We start from the raw sequence: 17,981 nt of genomic DNA, 5'->3' as shown, positions 1-17,981 counted from the left end.
CAGAGCTGGTATCTGTTTGACGAATAAGGTCACCAGTTACCACCACCACGTTTCAAATATTCGTGTGAGCACCAAAAGCAGGAGATAGGTTTGCAGACATGTTCCAGAAACCACCAACACAGTTCCTGTTTTTTTCACAATAGGATTTAGATTGGCTAATGATAACTCAAGAAAGCTACCTAGGCCTAACACCAGGCCAGGGTCAAAGGGGGCAGGGGGTGGTGGTTCTGGAAGACGAAAGGGATAATTCATTCACATTTGGTCACAAAATGACCAATCCCCCCATTAAATGGGGAACCTCACCTAGCAGTTTCTGCTACATACAACCCAAAAAGTCAGTACCAGTAGCTTTGTTAAAGATGTTCAGTAGTGCCCTCAAACAGGGCAAACCCAATCAAATGGCCTGGGCCATGCTTGTCTTCAACGAACAGATACTTTGCAGGAGGCCTGCTTTTGCTGTAACCAGGTCATTATCCCATTGAGATTTAAAGAGTACACCCAAATCCCATGTTTAAATGAGCCTGAGCTTCATCCCTTTTAGCTTCGAGCAGCTGCGTATCACCCTGTAGGTGACGGAGAGAGGTAAGTGAAAAATCTAGCCATTCAGTTCCCACCAGTCAGGAGATAAACTTTTTAAAAGCCTTTATCAGCCCAGCAACACTCAGGTGGACTATTTGAACCCCCAGGGGTTCTGCAGCTCTGGCCAAATGGAAGGTCTCAAGTTGAAAAAGAGAGACATACACACTCAAGACAAAGACATGAGAGACAGAGGAAAAAAACAAAGACCCAACATAAGCCAGAACACCCCCAGAAAGGGTGAGGGAAAAGCCACCTCTACAAATAACTCAAATTGTACACCCTTCCTCCAGAGCCAGAGCAAAATCAAACCCAAAGTTAACGCTGATCTGGAGGTCAAATCTGAGTCTTCCAGGGAAGGGAGAACCACCCCCACGTAAGCCCAGGTTCATTGGACACCTGGTAGTGAGGCCCAGAGGCATTCAATGAGTGAAGTTTGTGCACAGTACACTGCACCACAGGGAGTGGGGACCAATCCCCATTAACAAAGACACGTATTTAGCCAGACAGACGCAACTTTCTAGAAAAATCATAGGCATTTTTATTTAGAGGTAGACAGATGAGCATGGACTGCTGTAGTATGTCCCATTTAACTGGTGTGTCATTCATATTCAACCCCATTCATCCATCTTACGCCGCAGGTAGAACCAAGGTTAATGAGAGGAGATCATTTTGAGATGGGAGGTGCTGGAAAAAGGGATATATAATTACATACACTCAACGCAAAAACCAGGAATACTCTTTTTCAGTGTTTCCCCAACTTTGACACCCAAAAAGTACTTAGAACAGGTTCAAGAAATGCTAAGTTTGCCTCAAGGGAACTGTGAAGGCTCTCTCCTGCGCCTCAGCAATAACAAAGTTGGTGAAACTTTGACAAATGAAGGACAAGTGGCAGGCCACCTCATTTCTCCCAAGTCCAGAAGTGGTTCCCATATATGCCATGGAATCTGCCGCTACTTTAGACAGAATACAGAATACAAATTACTATTCTGCAAAATTTCCTCAGGGAATTTTCCATTTAAAAATATTTAAGGGAGGCCCCTGTTCACGTCTGGTGAACCTAACAGAGCAGATCATACCATTATTATTTTGTTTGATACATACATCAGCTGGCTCTGAATGGTCCTCAAAATGACAAGAGATTATCATCAATGACAACCAACATCAAAACATAATGGAATTGAAGCCTGATATAAAAGTAGAGAAATATGTACAGTAATTCACAGCCCAGAAGGAAAGGGGACCTTAATGAGAATCAGTGGAAACCTGGCTATTTTACATAGCTAATTTTGAGACAAGTCATATTTAGCACAAAAGCAATTATAGCACAAGTGACACTTCCCTCCCACTGCCCCCCAAACTTTAAAAAGACTTCTTCAGGAGTCCTCAGCAACACTGTTAGTCACTCTTCGGGGAGCAGGAATGTGTAAGTGTGGTCCCAAGCAGTGGTAGGAACTTGATCGGCTTCACACTCTGAGAATGGCATATTTGAAGAGGGCCATAATAGCAGCACTAATCACTCCTGAGATGGGCACAGTGACAAACCAGGCCATGAAGATGTTCCGGAAGAGCCTCCAGTCCACAGCTTTCTTAGATCGAAGCCAGCCAACAGAAACAACAGAGCCCACCTGCAAAAGCCCACAGCTTTAGTTCGTTGTCTAGAACCCATACGACTGTCTAGAATGAGAGATGCCACTGGTAAGGGAGCTCAAGGGCACGCAGAGCACCACTGTTCTTTTACAGATGAGCAACAACAGCCAAGACCCTTGACACAGTCAGGCCCTCTCTCTATCACACAAAACCCCACAGTTTTCACCATGTGATTTGGGACAAGCCATTTATCCTCTGGACCTCAGTTTCCTCATCTAAAAATTAGAATAAATAGCTGCCTAGGTCCCTTTCTAGTTCCAGAACTATGATTCTTAATATTCCAAACAACACGGGCAGTCCTAAAGCACACTGCCTTAGGGCTAGTCCCACCACAACTGGCTTACCCAGGACCTTGGGCCAATCTTACCCCTGTATCATGAAGGGGCTGGATGACATGACACGCTTGAAGGTCCTTTCCAGTTGGAAATCTACACTCCTCTCTGGTCTTTTTTCACTCTCCAAGTCTGAGGGTCTAACATCCTATCTAGTCCACCAGAAGACAGAGAGTCTAAGAATATGAGGAAAGGGAAGCCCAAGGCGAAGTAGTTAAGTAGCAAATGCGGATGAAGAGCTCAACTCTCTTGGGCTGAGTCAGCCATCATACCTTTGATAACAGGCTAACCAATGATTCAAGCAAAGAGCGCGTGGACTTTTTAATGAACTCTGTAATACACTGGGACAGCAGGGGCTGTGCAACACTTCCTCTTACTAAGACGACTAATTCGATCTTCTCTACCACCTCAGGGAGACCATGGAGCCCAGAGGCTGGAGAGTGAAGGGCTGGAATCTGAATTCCTCCTGTCACCAGAGGCAAACCACCCCCTGAGCCTTGGTTTCCTTATCTGCAAAATGGGGATGGATAACAGCATCCACTGCAAAGATCCTATCAGACAGTGTCTAGCAAAGTGCTTCTACTGCGGCGACAAGTATGAGCTCTTCCTACAATGACTTGGGTACTTTTGATGTGTTTGTCACCTCAGGCCAACTACGATCTCATAGCAAACCCACCAAGAAGAACGAGCAAGTCCAGAAGTCACAGCCAAAAACGGGCCATCCTATCATTACTCACTATATACAAAGGCAGAGCTTGCCAATGATTCTGATGCCAGGGTGGATGAATTCACTTTAACTGTTAGACTCTGAGCTGAAGATTTAAGATGTGACTCAAAAGGTTAACTAGCACCATACGTACCTTACAGTGAGTCGTGCTGATGGGAAGGCCAACATTTGACGCAATGACTACCGTGAGGGCTGATGCCAGTTCAATACTGAAGCCACTGTTGACACAAAATGATTGCTTGTCAAAGAGCCTACTGACCCAAACCCAGACTTCTCTCCAATGACCAGTTTGAGCTACCCAGCTCTGGACTGAAATAAGGCCCTATCAGATAACAAGCTAGGCTTCCACAGGCAAAGTAGCCTTCCTTTGTTACAATTCAAATTTGCATATAAAAACTAGCATAACGCAATGACCTCAGTATTCTCCCTCAACAGAAGAACTTTGTATTACAGCATGTGTCTAAAAGGTATTTTACATTCTACCAGAAGCCGGATGCTACTGCAAACTCATATGCTTTTCAAAACGTCTGGCAAACATCTCTGTTCTAGCTCCCAGGTAAGGACAAAAGAAACCCAAGTGGACACACAGCTGTCCAAGCTAAAAGTCATGTACTCTTGGCACATCAACCAAGTCTCAGGTCTCGGTGTGTTCACAGGACAGTTATTTGGTCACCTGGCTAGTGGAGCCAACTTGCTCACTAAGATTATTCTAAGTATTAGCAGAGACGATGTATTAGGAATTTAACCCTAAGCAACAGCAATGAACACTGAAAACATGCTTATGGTTTTGCTATTCTAAAATTATTTTAAATAAAATAAAACACTACCCAAATTGAACATCTCTAGAAGATAACTCTGGTCTTATAACCACTTACCTAGAGGGTGTGATTGGGGTGAGATCCTTCCCCATGGTTTGAATAACTCTCCTTCCCCAGACCCAGAGACCAATACATATACCAACACCACCATACAACAGAAGCCAAATTGGGGTTGCTACTTTGGAAGAGACATCTCCAGTTTCATAGACCAAATACAGAGCAACCAGAGGTCCAATGGCATTGCTGGAAGGTAAGCAGAGAACAAAATGTGTCAAGATCGCCAAGACCAACCTTTTCTTCACATCTCTCATGTCTTTACATGCGGTAGACTAATAGCCAACTGACCTTACGTCATTGCCACCATGGGCAAAAGAGCCGAAGCAGGCCGTGAGGATCTGCAAGAACTGGAAGAGCAGAGAGACCTCCGGCTTGTCCTCGTCACGCCACTCCTCCAGGGAGTCACCACTGCCCTTCCTATCGCCAAGGCCCCGCTCAGTCTGGACACTCACGTCCACATCAGACACTGAGTGGATGTCGGACACTGCATTGCAATAGCTGGTGTAGCTATCCATGCGCACCCTCTTCTTGGAGTCCGAGGCTGGCCCTGTCAGCTTCTCCATCTCCTCCCCTTTAGGCTCTCCTTCTTTGGCACGGAATGAATCCAAAGGCATGCCACAGATGGCCATGGTGTAGGATGTGTAGCTGTTGTTACGCCGCAGGGGCTTGTCACTCGAGTCCCCCATGCAATCTCCCACCTTGGCAAGGTGCAGCTTGTGAAGTAACTCTTTGTACAAGCCAGAATCTTTATGCACGGTGTGATACTGATAGTGGCCACTGGAATTCATCTGGTTGCTGACTGTTTGACTGAACTGGACCAGGTTCCCATTGGGCAACTGCACGGTGCCTATGGAGGATGCAAGTAATATATGTGTACACATGCAAACTTCCCTATCACCACCCCCTCCCATTTTAAACTTGTAAAAGCTTCCAGAGTACCTAGAACAATGTCTAACACATAAGACCCCCTTACCCCACCAAAAAACAACTGCTTTTGAAACCACAAAACTAACCATTCATTGCACCGTCAATATTCGTTTCTTTCACGTCTACACTAGGAAGCCTCTCTCGCTCTGGGGCTTCCTCCAGATCTCCCAGCTTGAATGAGACAGTTCTCTCCTCCACTGCCGCTCGCAGCGGCACAGTAACAGCTCCCCCATCAGAAACAGGGTTCCTGCTTTCAGCATCACCAAGGGACAGCTTGGCTTCCTCATGATCCTCTTTCAAACTACTCTTTTTCTCCATTAGGGGACTCTCAGAAGGACTGGATTTGATTTCTCCTACACATTGAGAAAAGTCATTTTAAAGAACATCAACTTTTTCCACTCCCTAACACATATTTTGCTCTGTCCATCCCCTTCCAATTATTCAGTTTTTTGTACTGTAGTTCAAGAAGCCCACCTTTCATCCAATACATCATGGGGGGGAGAGAGGAATGCTTTCCTGTCTCAGATAAATCCAAATGTTTGGCACGTGGGAGGGGGAGGTGTTCTAAAGATAACGAACTACCAACCAGTAGCTTTATTCCAACAACAGCAATAACCTCAGGCACTAACACAGGGGACCAATTATTCTAAGAAATTCTTTTCTTCATCTTTAAAATGAGGTTGAACAAGAGGGATTCAAGTCCCTATTCTCATTCGGATACCATGACTACAACTACTTTATGTTCTTGAACATCCATGTGGTAAAGCTCTAAGATGCTGCTCCCCAGGCCTGGCCAGGAATCCAGCCGAGAGCAGAGCCTGCCCTCCCCCTGGACTTCCTCAGGTCTGCAGCAGCGAGTGACGCAGCGCTCACACTACTGCAGTCTGCGTCATGTACTTTCTGGACAGGAGTAAACTGCTCTGAAAACCCAACAGCTTAAATTCTGGAACTGACAAAGGTAAAAAAAAGGAAAAACCTCAACGGCTTGGCAAAGAACACCAAGGACCTTAAAACTACTAAAAACTTAATAGAGGTTAGTCATGTAATTAAGTATTTAGTTGAACTATTTAAAATTGTGATACCCCTGCCCCAGGACAATGTAGTTTTCATATACCACCTAAAATTTATGCTCTAAAGATATGTGCTACCAATCTAAGGTTTGGGTTTGTGGGTATCTTCAAGGGTAAGCTGTCACTTAAATAAAAATGAGCATCACAAGATGGTTAGTTATGCATGCCCAAGTAAGCAATGGCACAATACCTAATTATTGCAAATGTTTGCTACTAAATACATTATCCCTTACTTGTTTTTTCCTAATCAATTTTTGTGCCATTTAATTTCTTTGGATGGAACCAGTCCTATATCACCAGTAGCATTAAAAGACTCCAACCCACCAAGGAAGATCTCCCCTTTTCCCAAGTGTCCCCATCTCCTGGACTCCCTTTCAGTCTCTCTCTTCCTAACACTAAACCTTATTCATAAGGCAAGAAAAACCTGCTTCTCCCCTCCCCAGCCCACCCTTCAGAAATTAAGTATCCTCTTACACCACTCAGGAATTTCCTATGAACCTTTCAAAATTTCTGAATTGATGTGAAACAACTACATAAAGCTCTTCAAAACATAAACAAACATCAGATTTGGAAATGGATCTCAAATTATTTCAAAATTCAACAAGTCCAAACAGCTACATTTTTCACTTCATGTCAGATTACTTACGTTCAATTTTTCTCTTCATCCTGGGACAGACAAGGAACCAGACGATAAGGGCACAGAAAACAGCACATCCCACCGAGATGAGGATGGTACCCCACAGAGGAAGTTTGTCAAAGCCCAGCACTAGGAGATAAAATAAGGGATCTTGAAAACCCCAGGGCAACAGCCCCCTGCAACACCGAGGGAACCCTCCACGGGAGGCTTCTTCTAGATCTTCACCAGCCTAGGGTCAGTCAGTGTGAATTTCTCTGCTAGCAGTAAGACAAGTGAACTGACCTCTGGAAAAAAGACAATTCAAGTCTTAAAAACCTAAGGAAATGCCTAACAAACTTCATTCTTCGTTTTCCCTCTTCAAAACAGATTCAAGAACTGCAAGAATTTGGATGACCTGCAGCTAGCAGGGAAGTGATGGTAGAGGGAAGTGAATGCCTGTGCTGGCAATACTGAGATCAAAATGGCTGAAGGGCCATGACATCCTGCAATTCTACCTTTCCACTCTGTTTAACCTCAAGAAGCACGTTTCATCATCTAATATCTAACAACTGTCAGATCTATCTGAATTTTCAAGGATTTATTTTTTTAAAGGAAAACAAGATGATGGTCCATTAAATTACCTATTTTTTGTTTTTAATTTTCTTGGTTTTTTGGTCTAAGCTCTCAAAATCTCACTAATATGATGTTCCCCATCTTGGGTCCTTGCAAGTTCAAATTCTAAGCCCTCTCTCCTAAGCCTTAGAATTCTGCCACTAATTCAATGTGACTGTGGGTGAAGCCCTCATCTAGAAAAATAAGTGGTTGGATTGAACTACCTCCACTTCTCTTCCATTCCAGTCTTAAATTCTGTCTCTGCTACTTACTAGCAGTATTTTAAAACTGTGATACACAGTAACAGCGGTATTGCCCAAGTTTGTGACCAAAGCTATCTATGAAAAAGATTGCCTTGTACATCTAAAAAAAATTTTATGCAGTGATTTGAAACAAGAAATCACTCTAAAGGATACTCATCATGGTTCTCACATTTTTGTTCAAGGCCTTGTTATTTTAAGATCTTTTAAGTGGATCCGTGAATTTAGCAAAACCGATTTGTAAACATCCTCTCTCCCTATCTCATTATGGGATAGTTACCCCAATATGACCCCTTTAGGATGTTTTAAGTTAGGCATTCCAGCTTCATCCTCTGCCTCAGCCAAAACAAAATAGCCAACATTCCAATCTTTGCAGGCTCACAATAGTTTTCCTCTCAGCTGCATGAATTCCTCTTCCAAGTGCACTCACACCAGCTGTCAAAGATCCCAACTCTTCTCAGTCAAGTAGATTCAGGGGAGTGATTTAAAATTTGGGGAACGGAACCAAGGTAACTGAATTCCACTTGAGGCCGAAATGAAAAAATCCAACACCTCAAGTCTTAAGACTGATTATCCAAGGTTGAGTAAGGCTAAGGATTCTTCAAGCAAGCAGCCAGGATCCTGATCAATTCCAGTACTTTTAGTATAGGTAGGAGGAGAAAGGGAGGGAGAAGATCATATTATCGGTGGTTCCTGTGAAGACTAAAGAGGAAAGGTCTGGAGTGATTTAGAATCTGAGCAGGTCTCTGGTTGGGAAACTATCTAGGTTAACTCAGCGTACACTAGCCTGCAGCCTTCTGTAATGGGCACAGGCCAGCCACCTTCTAGGAGATTTCAGCCCTGTAAAGCAAAAAGGGGTAAATTGGGCATTTAATGCAAGGTTTGTAACCAAGTTCAAATTTCACATTTAAATATTTTAATCTGAACTTACAGGGTGCTCCAGTGTACATGATAGAGAACAGGTTAATTCCAATTGTGCAGGCATAGAAAACTGGCAGGGCCCGTAAGCCATTAGGAACTGGATCACTCTGAAAGACAAATTTTAAGGTTAAGTAGTGCATGAAAGTCAAGGCCTACTCGTGGGCTGTTCATCCTGAGACTAAGGCTGAACATTTAGTATGCATTATTTTACCTAGCCAGATATGACAATGTGGGGCATGGGGGAGAGAAACCTTGGGAAGACCCAGGTTCAAGTGGGCAATTCACTTTACCCTTTCTCAATGACCTGACCAAGTTACAAGACTGAAGGAGAGTTTGAACATCAATCTCCACTTCCTATTCTCATGCATTAAAGATGAAAAAGCAGGACAGAACCTGGAATTAGTAGGCGTTTTTAGCCAATACCTCTGCTTACACTTGGAACACAATCATTCTAGCATACAATGTGTTAAAACTGTTAAAAAAAAAATAAGACTGTAGACTAACCATGCTTCCCAGTAAGCAGGTTCCTTTCTTTTCTATGCATGTCCCTAGCAGATGCCTACCCTAGAGACATTAGTTTCTAGCTTATATTAACTCTCTGAGCCATAGAATAAATTTGCTAAGTGCCATAGAAGTATGATGCACCCAGTGATTACTCTCTAGTGTTCTCTTGATTTCAACAAAGCTATTTCCCCCAGCCTGAATATAACTGGATCATGAACCAAGATGAAGGATTTAAAAAAAAATAAATGCAGAAGTTTGATTTTGAACTAGGGAAGAACAGATATACCATGTTCATTTTTGCTAACTATTGTTTCCTTCCCCAAAATGATTTCATATTTATACATCATACAATAAGATGATGATGTCAAATTATCTACAGTAACCATTGCATCAGAATCAGAAAGGGGACCTTAATCTAATACTTTGTTAAATGGTTCAAGAAAACAGCTCAAGAATTTATCCTAATAAAACAGTAAAAACTAACAGCCAAGTTCACGCCACTGGACTACAAAACACATTGTGAACTTCTGACTCGTGGAAAGGTACTTTTTCAAATATCATCATGAACACAGAAATCCACAATTTTAGACTAGAAACTCCATCTGCCAAGAATGAGAAGAATCCTTTTGCACAACATCTGAATGCTCCTTGCTTTTGTGAAAGGTTCTCAGTTTGAAGAACTTTCCTTCACTTTTTCTAAGATGCATAAGCAGCAGCAAAAACTGTTGTTAATGGTACATCAAAGAGACTGATATATCCAAAGTCCTCCTCCAGGTGAGTTTCTCCTCAGTTCCTCTTCATTCTGTATGTGGCAGAGTCATGAAATGGACCATATATCCCCAAGAATTGTGCATTATTTTAGTATTGATATTCTCTTGTATTGATTTTTACTAGGTGAGCTTCAGAATTGGCTAGAATTCAGAATTTGCTACCTGGAAATAGAACCAACCAATCCGAAGCATAAAAGCAAATTCTATTAGTAAAAAGTATTCAAAATGGTAATTTCTATATATCCTTCTTAGCTTTTTCATTCCTCTACATCTGAGCTGGGTTTTAGATGCAATGTCTGACAACAAATAAGACCAGGGTCAGCTCTATGCCACTTTGTGGAAAGGAAACACTAGGGTGTAGACTGGAAAAACTGAACCCAATTTTTCTTTTCTCTTCAGAAAGGATTAAGTTCTGCAAACATTCAGACAGAATTTGAGTTTTACACAGAAATGTGGCTAATAAGGCACAAAAATAAAAGGGCAAAGTCAGAGGCTTTCCCAGCCCTGTTCTAGATTGTGGGCTGGGTCTAGGACAGCCAGATTTGGGGGGTGGTGAGGTGCTTCTAAGAAGACTTAAAAGCTGGGAGGACCCTGGTCCCAGAGCAAAGACTTCTTCAGACAACAGAAAACTGTAAGAACTTCAGCAAGGCTAAGGTTACAAATAAAAACACCATAGTGTGACACACGGAAGCAACTGCAAGTCTCTGTTTTCATCCTTTGTTATCACATATGGCTTGTACCTTGAGATCCACATGCTAAAATGCAGCAGAACAACTCAAAATAGGTGTGTTCTAGATATGGCATATAAGGGAGACCAGCACGAGGTCAATAATCCCAGAAGCCACTCTGTTCAGAGGGAGATTCTCTGGGTAACAGCAGCAGCACCAGCAGTGATGGCTGTATCCCAAACGTCAATCATAACGGAGCTGTGTCAGGCTAGTGTGTCCTACCAGTTAATTCATCTGGGCCAATCTTCCCCTAACAGAGCTGGTACTAAAGGAAAGGACCTAAGCCTCTCCTGTGGCTGGAGCTCAACAAACACTAGACTCAGGCAAGGGACCCAGGTCTCAGCTTCCTCCTCCAATAATTTAACTATTTTCCTGTCCTATCATGAATGATGTGAACAGAATTCCTAACTTACTTAACCCTGAACATGCAAGCTTACTTTCTATTAAAAACTCTAAAAAGTTTCCGTACCTCAAGTTTTTCATCTCCACCCCCACCCCTTCTCCCCCAGAAGTCAAACAAGCAGAAAGGAAAAATAAATGGATTCTCTAGTTCACCAGCTTCTTAATCAAGCCCTGAGGAGTGTTTTCTTCCTCACAAGGTAGTAAGGTGCTGAAAGGTTTTCTTTCCACCTCTCAACCTTCCCCAGATTGTGCAAGATCTGTGCGGGAGCCCCAGTGCCAGTGGGCATGTGGGCACGTGGAGGCAGTGGCAGCAGCCAACTCACCTATTCTGCTCGCACTGCCAAATATATCTAGACAAGAAGGAAACCTACATCTAAACCAATTTGTAATTATCCAAACAGGCAGCCATATCCAAGGCCCCCAATTCCTAAATGCACTGAAGGAAACTAATATGCATTGGAACCATCATTTCAGACTAAGGTTTGTCCAGTGTGTTTGTTATGGCTTCAGAATGTGAGCTCCTAAGAACTAACCTTCTTGTCATAATACCTGGAAAAGTACCACAAGAACACATGCTAAGAAAGCTATCGTGTTAACTGCACTATGCACAGCGGTAATCTGGGTCTACACCCTGACCCCCCATGGGGCGGGGGGGGGGGGGGCCATCAACTTGGAAAGAGGGAAAAGTGACATCTTTATTTCGATTTAATAGTTGTCCTTTGTATCTCATTTTATGCATTTAAAACTATTTTCTGAGAAGAGGTTGCTAGACTTTGGACCACCAGAGGGATCCACGACACAAAATGGTCAACAACCCTGCTCCTGGGGTACAATGTTCTCTATGCACGTCAATATAACAGAAATGTTAAAACTGCACTTCTAAAGCCACTCCAGGGGGAAAGGTTCCAAAGAAAAAGGCACAATGTAAAATAAAGGCACTTCTACAACCAAACTGCCCTTGAACTACTACTGAAGCATGTTTCTAGCTGCTTAACATATTACTCTAGGCATAGTAGGCACTCAAATATTTTCTGAGGCTGGAATTAAGTCTAACTTTAAGCCTCTTACCAAGCAGAAAACAACCTGCAAACTACTTAAGCCAGCTGCCTGATGTAAACTCCACTGCATCCAAACAGGCTCAGGAACTAGTCAGATGAGCAGAAATGTGTGTCCCAAAGGAAAACAAAATCAGTTATCTTAAGGGTCCAGTACACCAGCACTCTGACATCCAAGAGGCACAAGCAGACTTTATTCCTCCAAGCCTGGGGGTCTCAAAGACAAAGAAGAGCCAGAATTCATATCCAGTGGAAGCTTCTAATTAACCTGAGACCATTCTGAGGTCTCAATTTTAAGCCTTCCGGTATTATTCAAAGACAAGAGTCATCCCTCAGATTAGCTACAAAATATGGGTAAAACACAGGGTTACATTTTTCCCAAATCATACACAGAGAATGCCATCTCTGCCCTCTCTTTCCCACCACAGCTGGGCTATTTATTATTCCTGTAATCATTTGGAATGGGATTTTAAATATGCTCATCTACAGACATGGCCTTGGACATTCAAGAAAGCCCAGTTCGGCAACTAACTCGGGGCTGTTGTGCTGGGAATGGGAAGGAGGGATCCTTAAGCCACACTATGAAGCTTCACCATGGTAGTGATGAGCAGTTTGCCAGTCTCTGCTACCTGACCATGACAGGACAGCCTGACAGTGCTAGACATTCTATGAAAGTTCCTACAATCCCACGAAGTCCACAAGGGCTGTACACCTCACTGTATTCACGTCTCCAAATGGCCACTAAAGTGAATCTGTAATCCAACAGAGCTCCCCCTTTTTGATGTATTTTGAAAAGGGCCTGGAGAATGAGAAATGACTAACTCCAAATTTCCAACGAACAAGAAACCTAACCCAGGATATCTTCATACTGAAAACCACAGGCACTGAAAACTAAACTGACGCTACTCTGGGAGGCAGCAACTACAGGCTCCATCTCAGAATAAAACCCTAATTTACTCAGACACAGACTCTCACTACAAGATTGGTCTCTTTTGATATCACAGTAAAGCAATTATCAGACAATACTTATATCTGTGGAGCAGGGGGATCTGTCCCATTTGAAGAATAAACTCACATGCTGAGACAACATTCAGAATGCCTTCAAAACAAAGCAGGTCAGGGAAACGTGGGAGCTGATGGGAAATGTTCAGTATTTTTGTATCAGGACAGAAGAAAAACCAATAAAATAGTCCCAGATCCCTTCTGACTCTACCCATCAAAGTACCCCAGGATTCCATGCGACATGCCGGGAAACCAGGCTAAGTGAAGCTGGCTGCCAGTCCAAGTCAGCATGTGCTAGTTTTCCAGTTGCTAAGTTACCCTGGTTGTTACCAGCAGCCTAACACTTACGACAGTCAAGGTTCGTGTGGGAAATGAGTGACAACAATCACTTCTACTAGTTACAAAGTTTCCATAGGAAAGTGACACAAGATCTTTCCCTACAGTTACTTTCAGGCCAGACAAACAGAATTCACAGCCCTGCTTCCCAAGGGACTAGATGACCTAATAGATTTTATTCTCTCCATCTCTAATTTCTGATTTGGTACCTCACTCCAGAGCACAAAATACTCTGGGAAGATAACATTGTTCACCAAGGAAATGTAACTGCAGACCAGGGCCAACCACAATCCCCAACTGTCTCTGTTAATTTGGGGTCTGATTTGACAGCAACAGATTTTATAATCAGACCTATTGGAAACTAACTCCATTGGAAGCTGGATTCAAGACTGAACAAATCTCAATCCTGGAAGAGTTTGGGTGGGGGGCAGCTGTGTGTTCAAGTTTAAAAAAAAAAAAAAACCACTGGACTTGGGAGTTAGAAAACCCAAATTCAAATTCGTCCATCCCCATCCCCCAGGCCTGGTCGCGGGTAATATGGCCCTTTTCTAGCCTCAATTTCCTTATTTGTCAAAGGAGGGAGTTGGATTAGAATGACCATCTTCTATTCTATGATGCTCTGGTCACAATCCACTATAAGTATGAAAAAAGATAATCTTCATGTTGCTAAACATATCTTGGGAAGGATAGCCAGGCCTTTTGTATTTAATTGGCAACACTGGTTCCTGACCTCTAAACCTGTTTCCAATCAGATTCTGCCTTATTTTAAAATTACAAAGATTCCACTGCCCCTAGACCACAAGCCTACCTGTTAACCCCAATCTGGAGTTAGCTGTTGCACCTCTGAGTGAACCCTGTACACAATGACAGAGCGGAATATACTCACCTTTCGGAGAATGAAGGATCGAACTAGGAAGAAGAGAATTGCAGACATGATGCCAGAAAGAAGCGGGGAGATGAACCAAGATAACACTGGAGAGAAAGCACAAGAGGCAGGCGGGATGAGCCTTTTCTTCCAGGCTGTCTCCCAGACCCGCCAGCCCCCTGGCCCCCACCGGTGCCGCACATACCAATTTTCAGCAGTTCTGACCACTTGACCCCTTCCTGCCCCTTGGCCACCAGGGAGAAGCCGATGGTCGCGCCGACAATACAGTGGGTACCGGAAATGGGAAGCTTCAAAAACGAAGCCACTAGCTGCCACACGGCAGACCCTGAAACACAGGGAAAGCCGGGTGAGCCGGCGCCCTCGCCCGGGCTCAGGACCCCCTCCGGACCCAGCCCCGGCCAGCACTCACCGAACATGGCACTGACCGAGCCGGCCATGAGCAGCGGCTGGGCCTGGGTCGAGTTATACAGCTCCACGTCGATGAGCCCCTTGCGGATGGTCTCGCTCACCTTGGCCCCCAACAGCACAGAGCCCACCGTCTCAAAGACACTGGCCAGCACGCAGGCCTGCCGCAGGGTCACGACCCCTGAGCCCACAGCCGTGCCGAACGAGTTGGCGACGTCGTTGGCCCCCACGGAGAAGGCGAGGACAAAGGCGATGACGAAGCCCAGGATGAGCATCCACAGATAGTCGGTGAGGGGCCCTGGGGCCGCGGGCGCCAGCGGCGTGACCAGCGTCACGAGGGGATCCAGGGTGGTGGCCATGCTTCCCGCTCCCCGGGGGTGCCTGACTTGGGGGGCTCCTTGGGGCGGGGCTGCGTGAATGAGGTATGAGGATGCTATAATAAATAATATATATTACATACAATTAAATAGTGTCAACGCGGGCACGCGTGGTGGGGCTACCGCTATACGCGGCACAGGGGCATCTCGGGGTGCTGCCGGCTCCGGGGGCTCCAGGGGGCTCCGAGGCGGGGGCACAGCGCCATGGCGGACCTCAGCGAAGGCTCAAGGGCATCCTGCGGGGCGAGAACCCACGATAGCACCATCTCTCCTCCAAGGGGGGGGGGCGGCGGCGAGGGGACCCCCTGGGTGGGGGCGGCGCGGGCACGTGGCGGCGGCAGGAAGCACCCGCTCCTGGGAGAGGGGGAGGGGAGGCCCGCGCGCGCCTCCCTCGCGACCGTTGTGCGACGCGCGCGCGCGAGCCGGGAAGAGGGAGGGCGCGAGAAGCAGAGAAAGAGCGCGCGGACCGGCCAGGAAGCCGAGGTTCCCGCGCGCGCCGCCCAGGGCGGGGAGCCGCCAAAAGCGCCCGGAGGGGGATGGGCGGCGGTCTGGGCTTCTGCGGAGACACAGATCCTCCTCCCTCCGACCCCGCTACTCACCAAGGGGAACCGGCGGCGGCGGAGGCGGGAGGACGGCCCCGGTCAGAACTCCCAGCACGGAGTGCAAAGAAGCGAAGCCTCCCGCCCAGAGAGCCGAGGCCGAGCCGAGAGCGAGCGACGACGCGGCGCTGCCCGCAGCTGCTACTCAAGAGCCACACGCGGCGCCCCGTCAGCCATCACCTAGCCGGCGCACGCCGCCGGCTGCCCCTCTTATAACCGGCCGGGCGCCCCCACGTGACCCTGCGCGCCCGCCCCGCCCTCCTCCCGGGGGGCCACGCCCTCCATCGACGTCACCCTGTCCGCCCCTCCCAGCGCAGGAGCGATCCAGCACTACGTGATCTCATCGAGCCTCCCGATTGGAGATCTGCGAGCTGCGGGCATCGCCCCGTCTGGGAAGGATCCCCCGCCCCCTCCAGGACCCGGTGTTTCCCACGTGAGGCCGGTGAATCACCTTTCCCGTTTCCTGGCCGCGTTTTGGGGTTTTGTCGGCGGAAAACCGACCCCCGGACCTGCCCTTCCCCTCACCTGGCTAAGATTGACGTCTGCAGCCCTCCCAAAAGGCGCCTTGCTCTCCTCCCCGGGGCAGTAGCCCGGCAGATCCCAGGATCGGGGGATTGGGGGGGGGGGCGGCCTCTCCTCCAGGCCAAGGTTCACGACCATGGAATCTTGGCCATGCCCTCAGGAGAAGAGAAGACACCTGGCCGCTTGTCCCGGCCGCCTTACACCTCTAAGCTCCCCTGTAACAAAGAGGGTGAGGGTCTCTTATTCGCGAGAGGCACTGACCCCCCCCCCGTAAAAGAGGGTGGGGGTGCCTTATCCGAGAGGGCAATTGACCCTCCCCATAAAAAAGGGGCTCGGACGGTGGGGCTTCGAGGGGTTTGTGCTAGTCCAGGGGCGCGGCGGTCAGAGTCCCGCATACCCGAGGTCGCTGGGCGGACCAGGGAGGAAGCGGGGAGGGCCCTGAGAAATTGACAGCTCCAGGCCCGCTGGGCGATTTCCTCTCCTTCCTCGGGACGCCTGATCCGAGTCCTGGAGGTGGCTCTGGGCCCCGGAGCGCTACCTCTGAATACAGTACAGGAAGTAGATCTTATCTGCTTTTCTAGGACTGGTGTAGCAGCGGAGGAAGGAGTTCATCTTCCCTGAGGCTCCCCACTTGGAGCTGAGTACTTTGGCGGTGGCCACTGACGAAATAAAGAAAAAAAATACAAAATGACGTTTTCCTGACCCCGTGTCTTTGCTCCGGCTGCCCCTATGCCCCACCTCCTCTCTCCATAGCTTTCTTCAAAGCACTTCTCTCTGCCGCCACCCTCAATGCTTTGTTTGCTTCCATATCTTGTATGTGTAGTTTTTTGCACTTCTTCCCCCATTAAAATGGGAACTCTTTGAAGGCAGTGACTGTGGCTTTTTTGTTTGCTTTCATTTCTTTGTGTACACTTCACTTAGCTTAGAATTTTGAGCTGTTAATAAATGCTGGTCCACTGAACCTGGGACCTTGTGATTCTGCAGTGTTCTGGTGGAGTTTTGGAGAAAGAATTATTAATGGAGGAGTTCTGATCGTGGGGAATCTTGGGATAACCCTATCACAATAGAAAAGTTAGTTAATAAGAGAAAGGAATGGCGAATACTGTGTGCTAGGCACTATGCTAAGCTCGTTTTAGAAGTTTTATCTCATTTGGTCTTCACAACAACGTGGATGCTGTTATCCCATTTTACAGACGAGGAAACTGAGGGGAGCAGGTGAAATGACTTGCCCAGGGACTCACAGCTACTGTCTGAGGTGACAGTGGAACTCTTTCTGACTTCAGGCCCAGCCACCAGCTGCCTCCAAGATATGCCCAAGGTCACACAGCTAATAAATCTCAGAGCCAAGGATCAAACCTAGAACCTTCCAACCCGTGTTCTTCCCACTACACTATCCACTCTTCCCAATTAATTCTGACCCAAGGCATTGAGACTTTGGATAAATCATTTCTCTGTGCAATACCTCAATTTTTCTTCCCTTGAACTGACCCCGACTATTTGTACTTGACATACCTTGGGAGAATCCTAATAAATCCTCTCCCCTAATCTTTAACATAATAACCAACATTACTTTTGCATAAGACTTTGATTTTGCAAAGTACTTCCACCTGTATTGTCTCCTGATAGAGCTTGGGTACATATCCCTATTTTATAGATATAAAAGTTTCATAAAAAGAAACCCAAGATTCACACAGCTGAGAAATGGTACTATCAATTTTTCCACTACTCCTCTAACATCAGTTCATTTTGTCTCCTCAAAACCCTTCCCAAAGTTCTGTGTGAGATATGGGTCTCTAAGCACTGGAAATACAAATAATGTACCAGCAAAA

At 46.2% G+C, this 17,981-nt stretch overlaps 1 protein-coding gene across 1 annotated transcript; it reads right to left on the bottom strand.

The window, feature by feature from the left end:
• Nucleotides 1-1,093: 1,093 nt before the first annotated feature.
• Nucleotides 1,094-15,889, bottom strand: SLC20A1 (solute carrier family 20 member 1). Its single transcript, XM_036752147.1, has 11 exons — nt 15,631-15,889; nt 14,659-15,267; nt 14,434-14,574; nt 14,250-14,335; nt 8,577-8,673; nt 6,804-6,923; nt 5,174-5,440; nt 4,449-5,007; nt 4,161-4,346; nt 3,419-3,503; nt 1,094-2,204 (listed from the first exon to the last, which is right to left on the bottom strand). Exons 2-11 carry the CDS (start codon nt 15,011-15,013, stop codon nt 2,043-2,045), a joined length of 2,058 nt encoding a protein of 685 aa, XP_036608042.1. The 5' UTR covers nt 15,014-15,267; nt 15,631-15,889; the 3' UTR covers nt 1,094-2,042.
• Nucleotides 15,890-17,981: the final 2,092 nt, after the last annotated feature.

The sequence above is a fragment of the Trichosurus vulpecula genome, chromosome 3, assembly GCF_011100635.1.
Source record: "Trichosurus vulpecula isolate mTriVul1 chromosome 3, mTriVul1.pri, whole genome shotgun sequence".
Classification (NCBI taxonomy): Eukaryota; Metazoa; Chordata; class Mammalia; order Diprotodontia; family Phalangeridae; genus Trichosurus; species Trichosurus vulpecula.
This window is presented reverse-complemented; position numbering and strand designations above follow the sequence as displayed.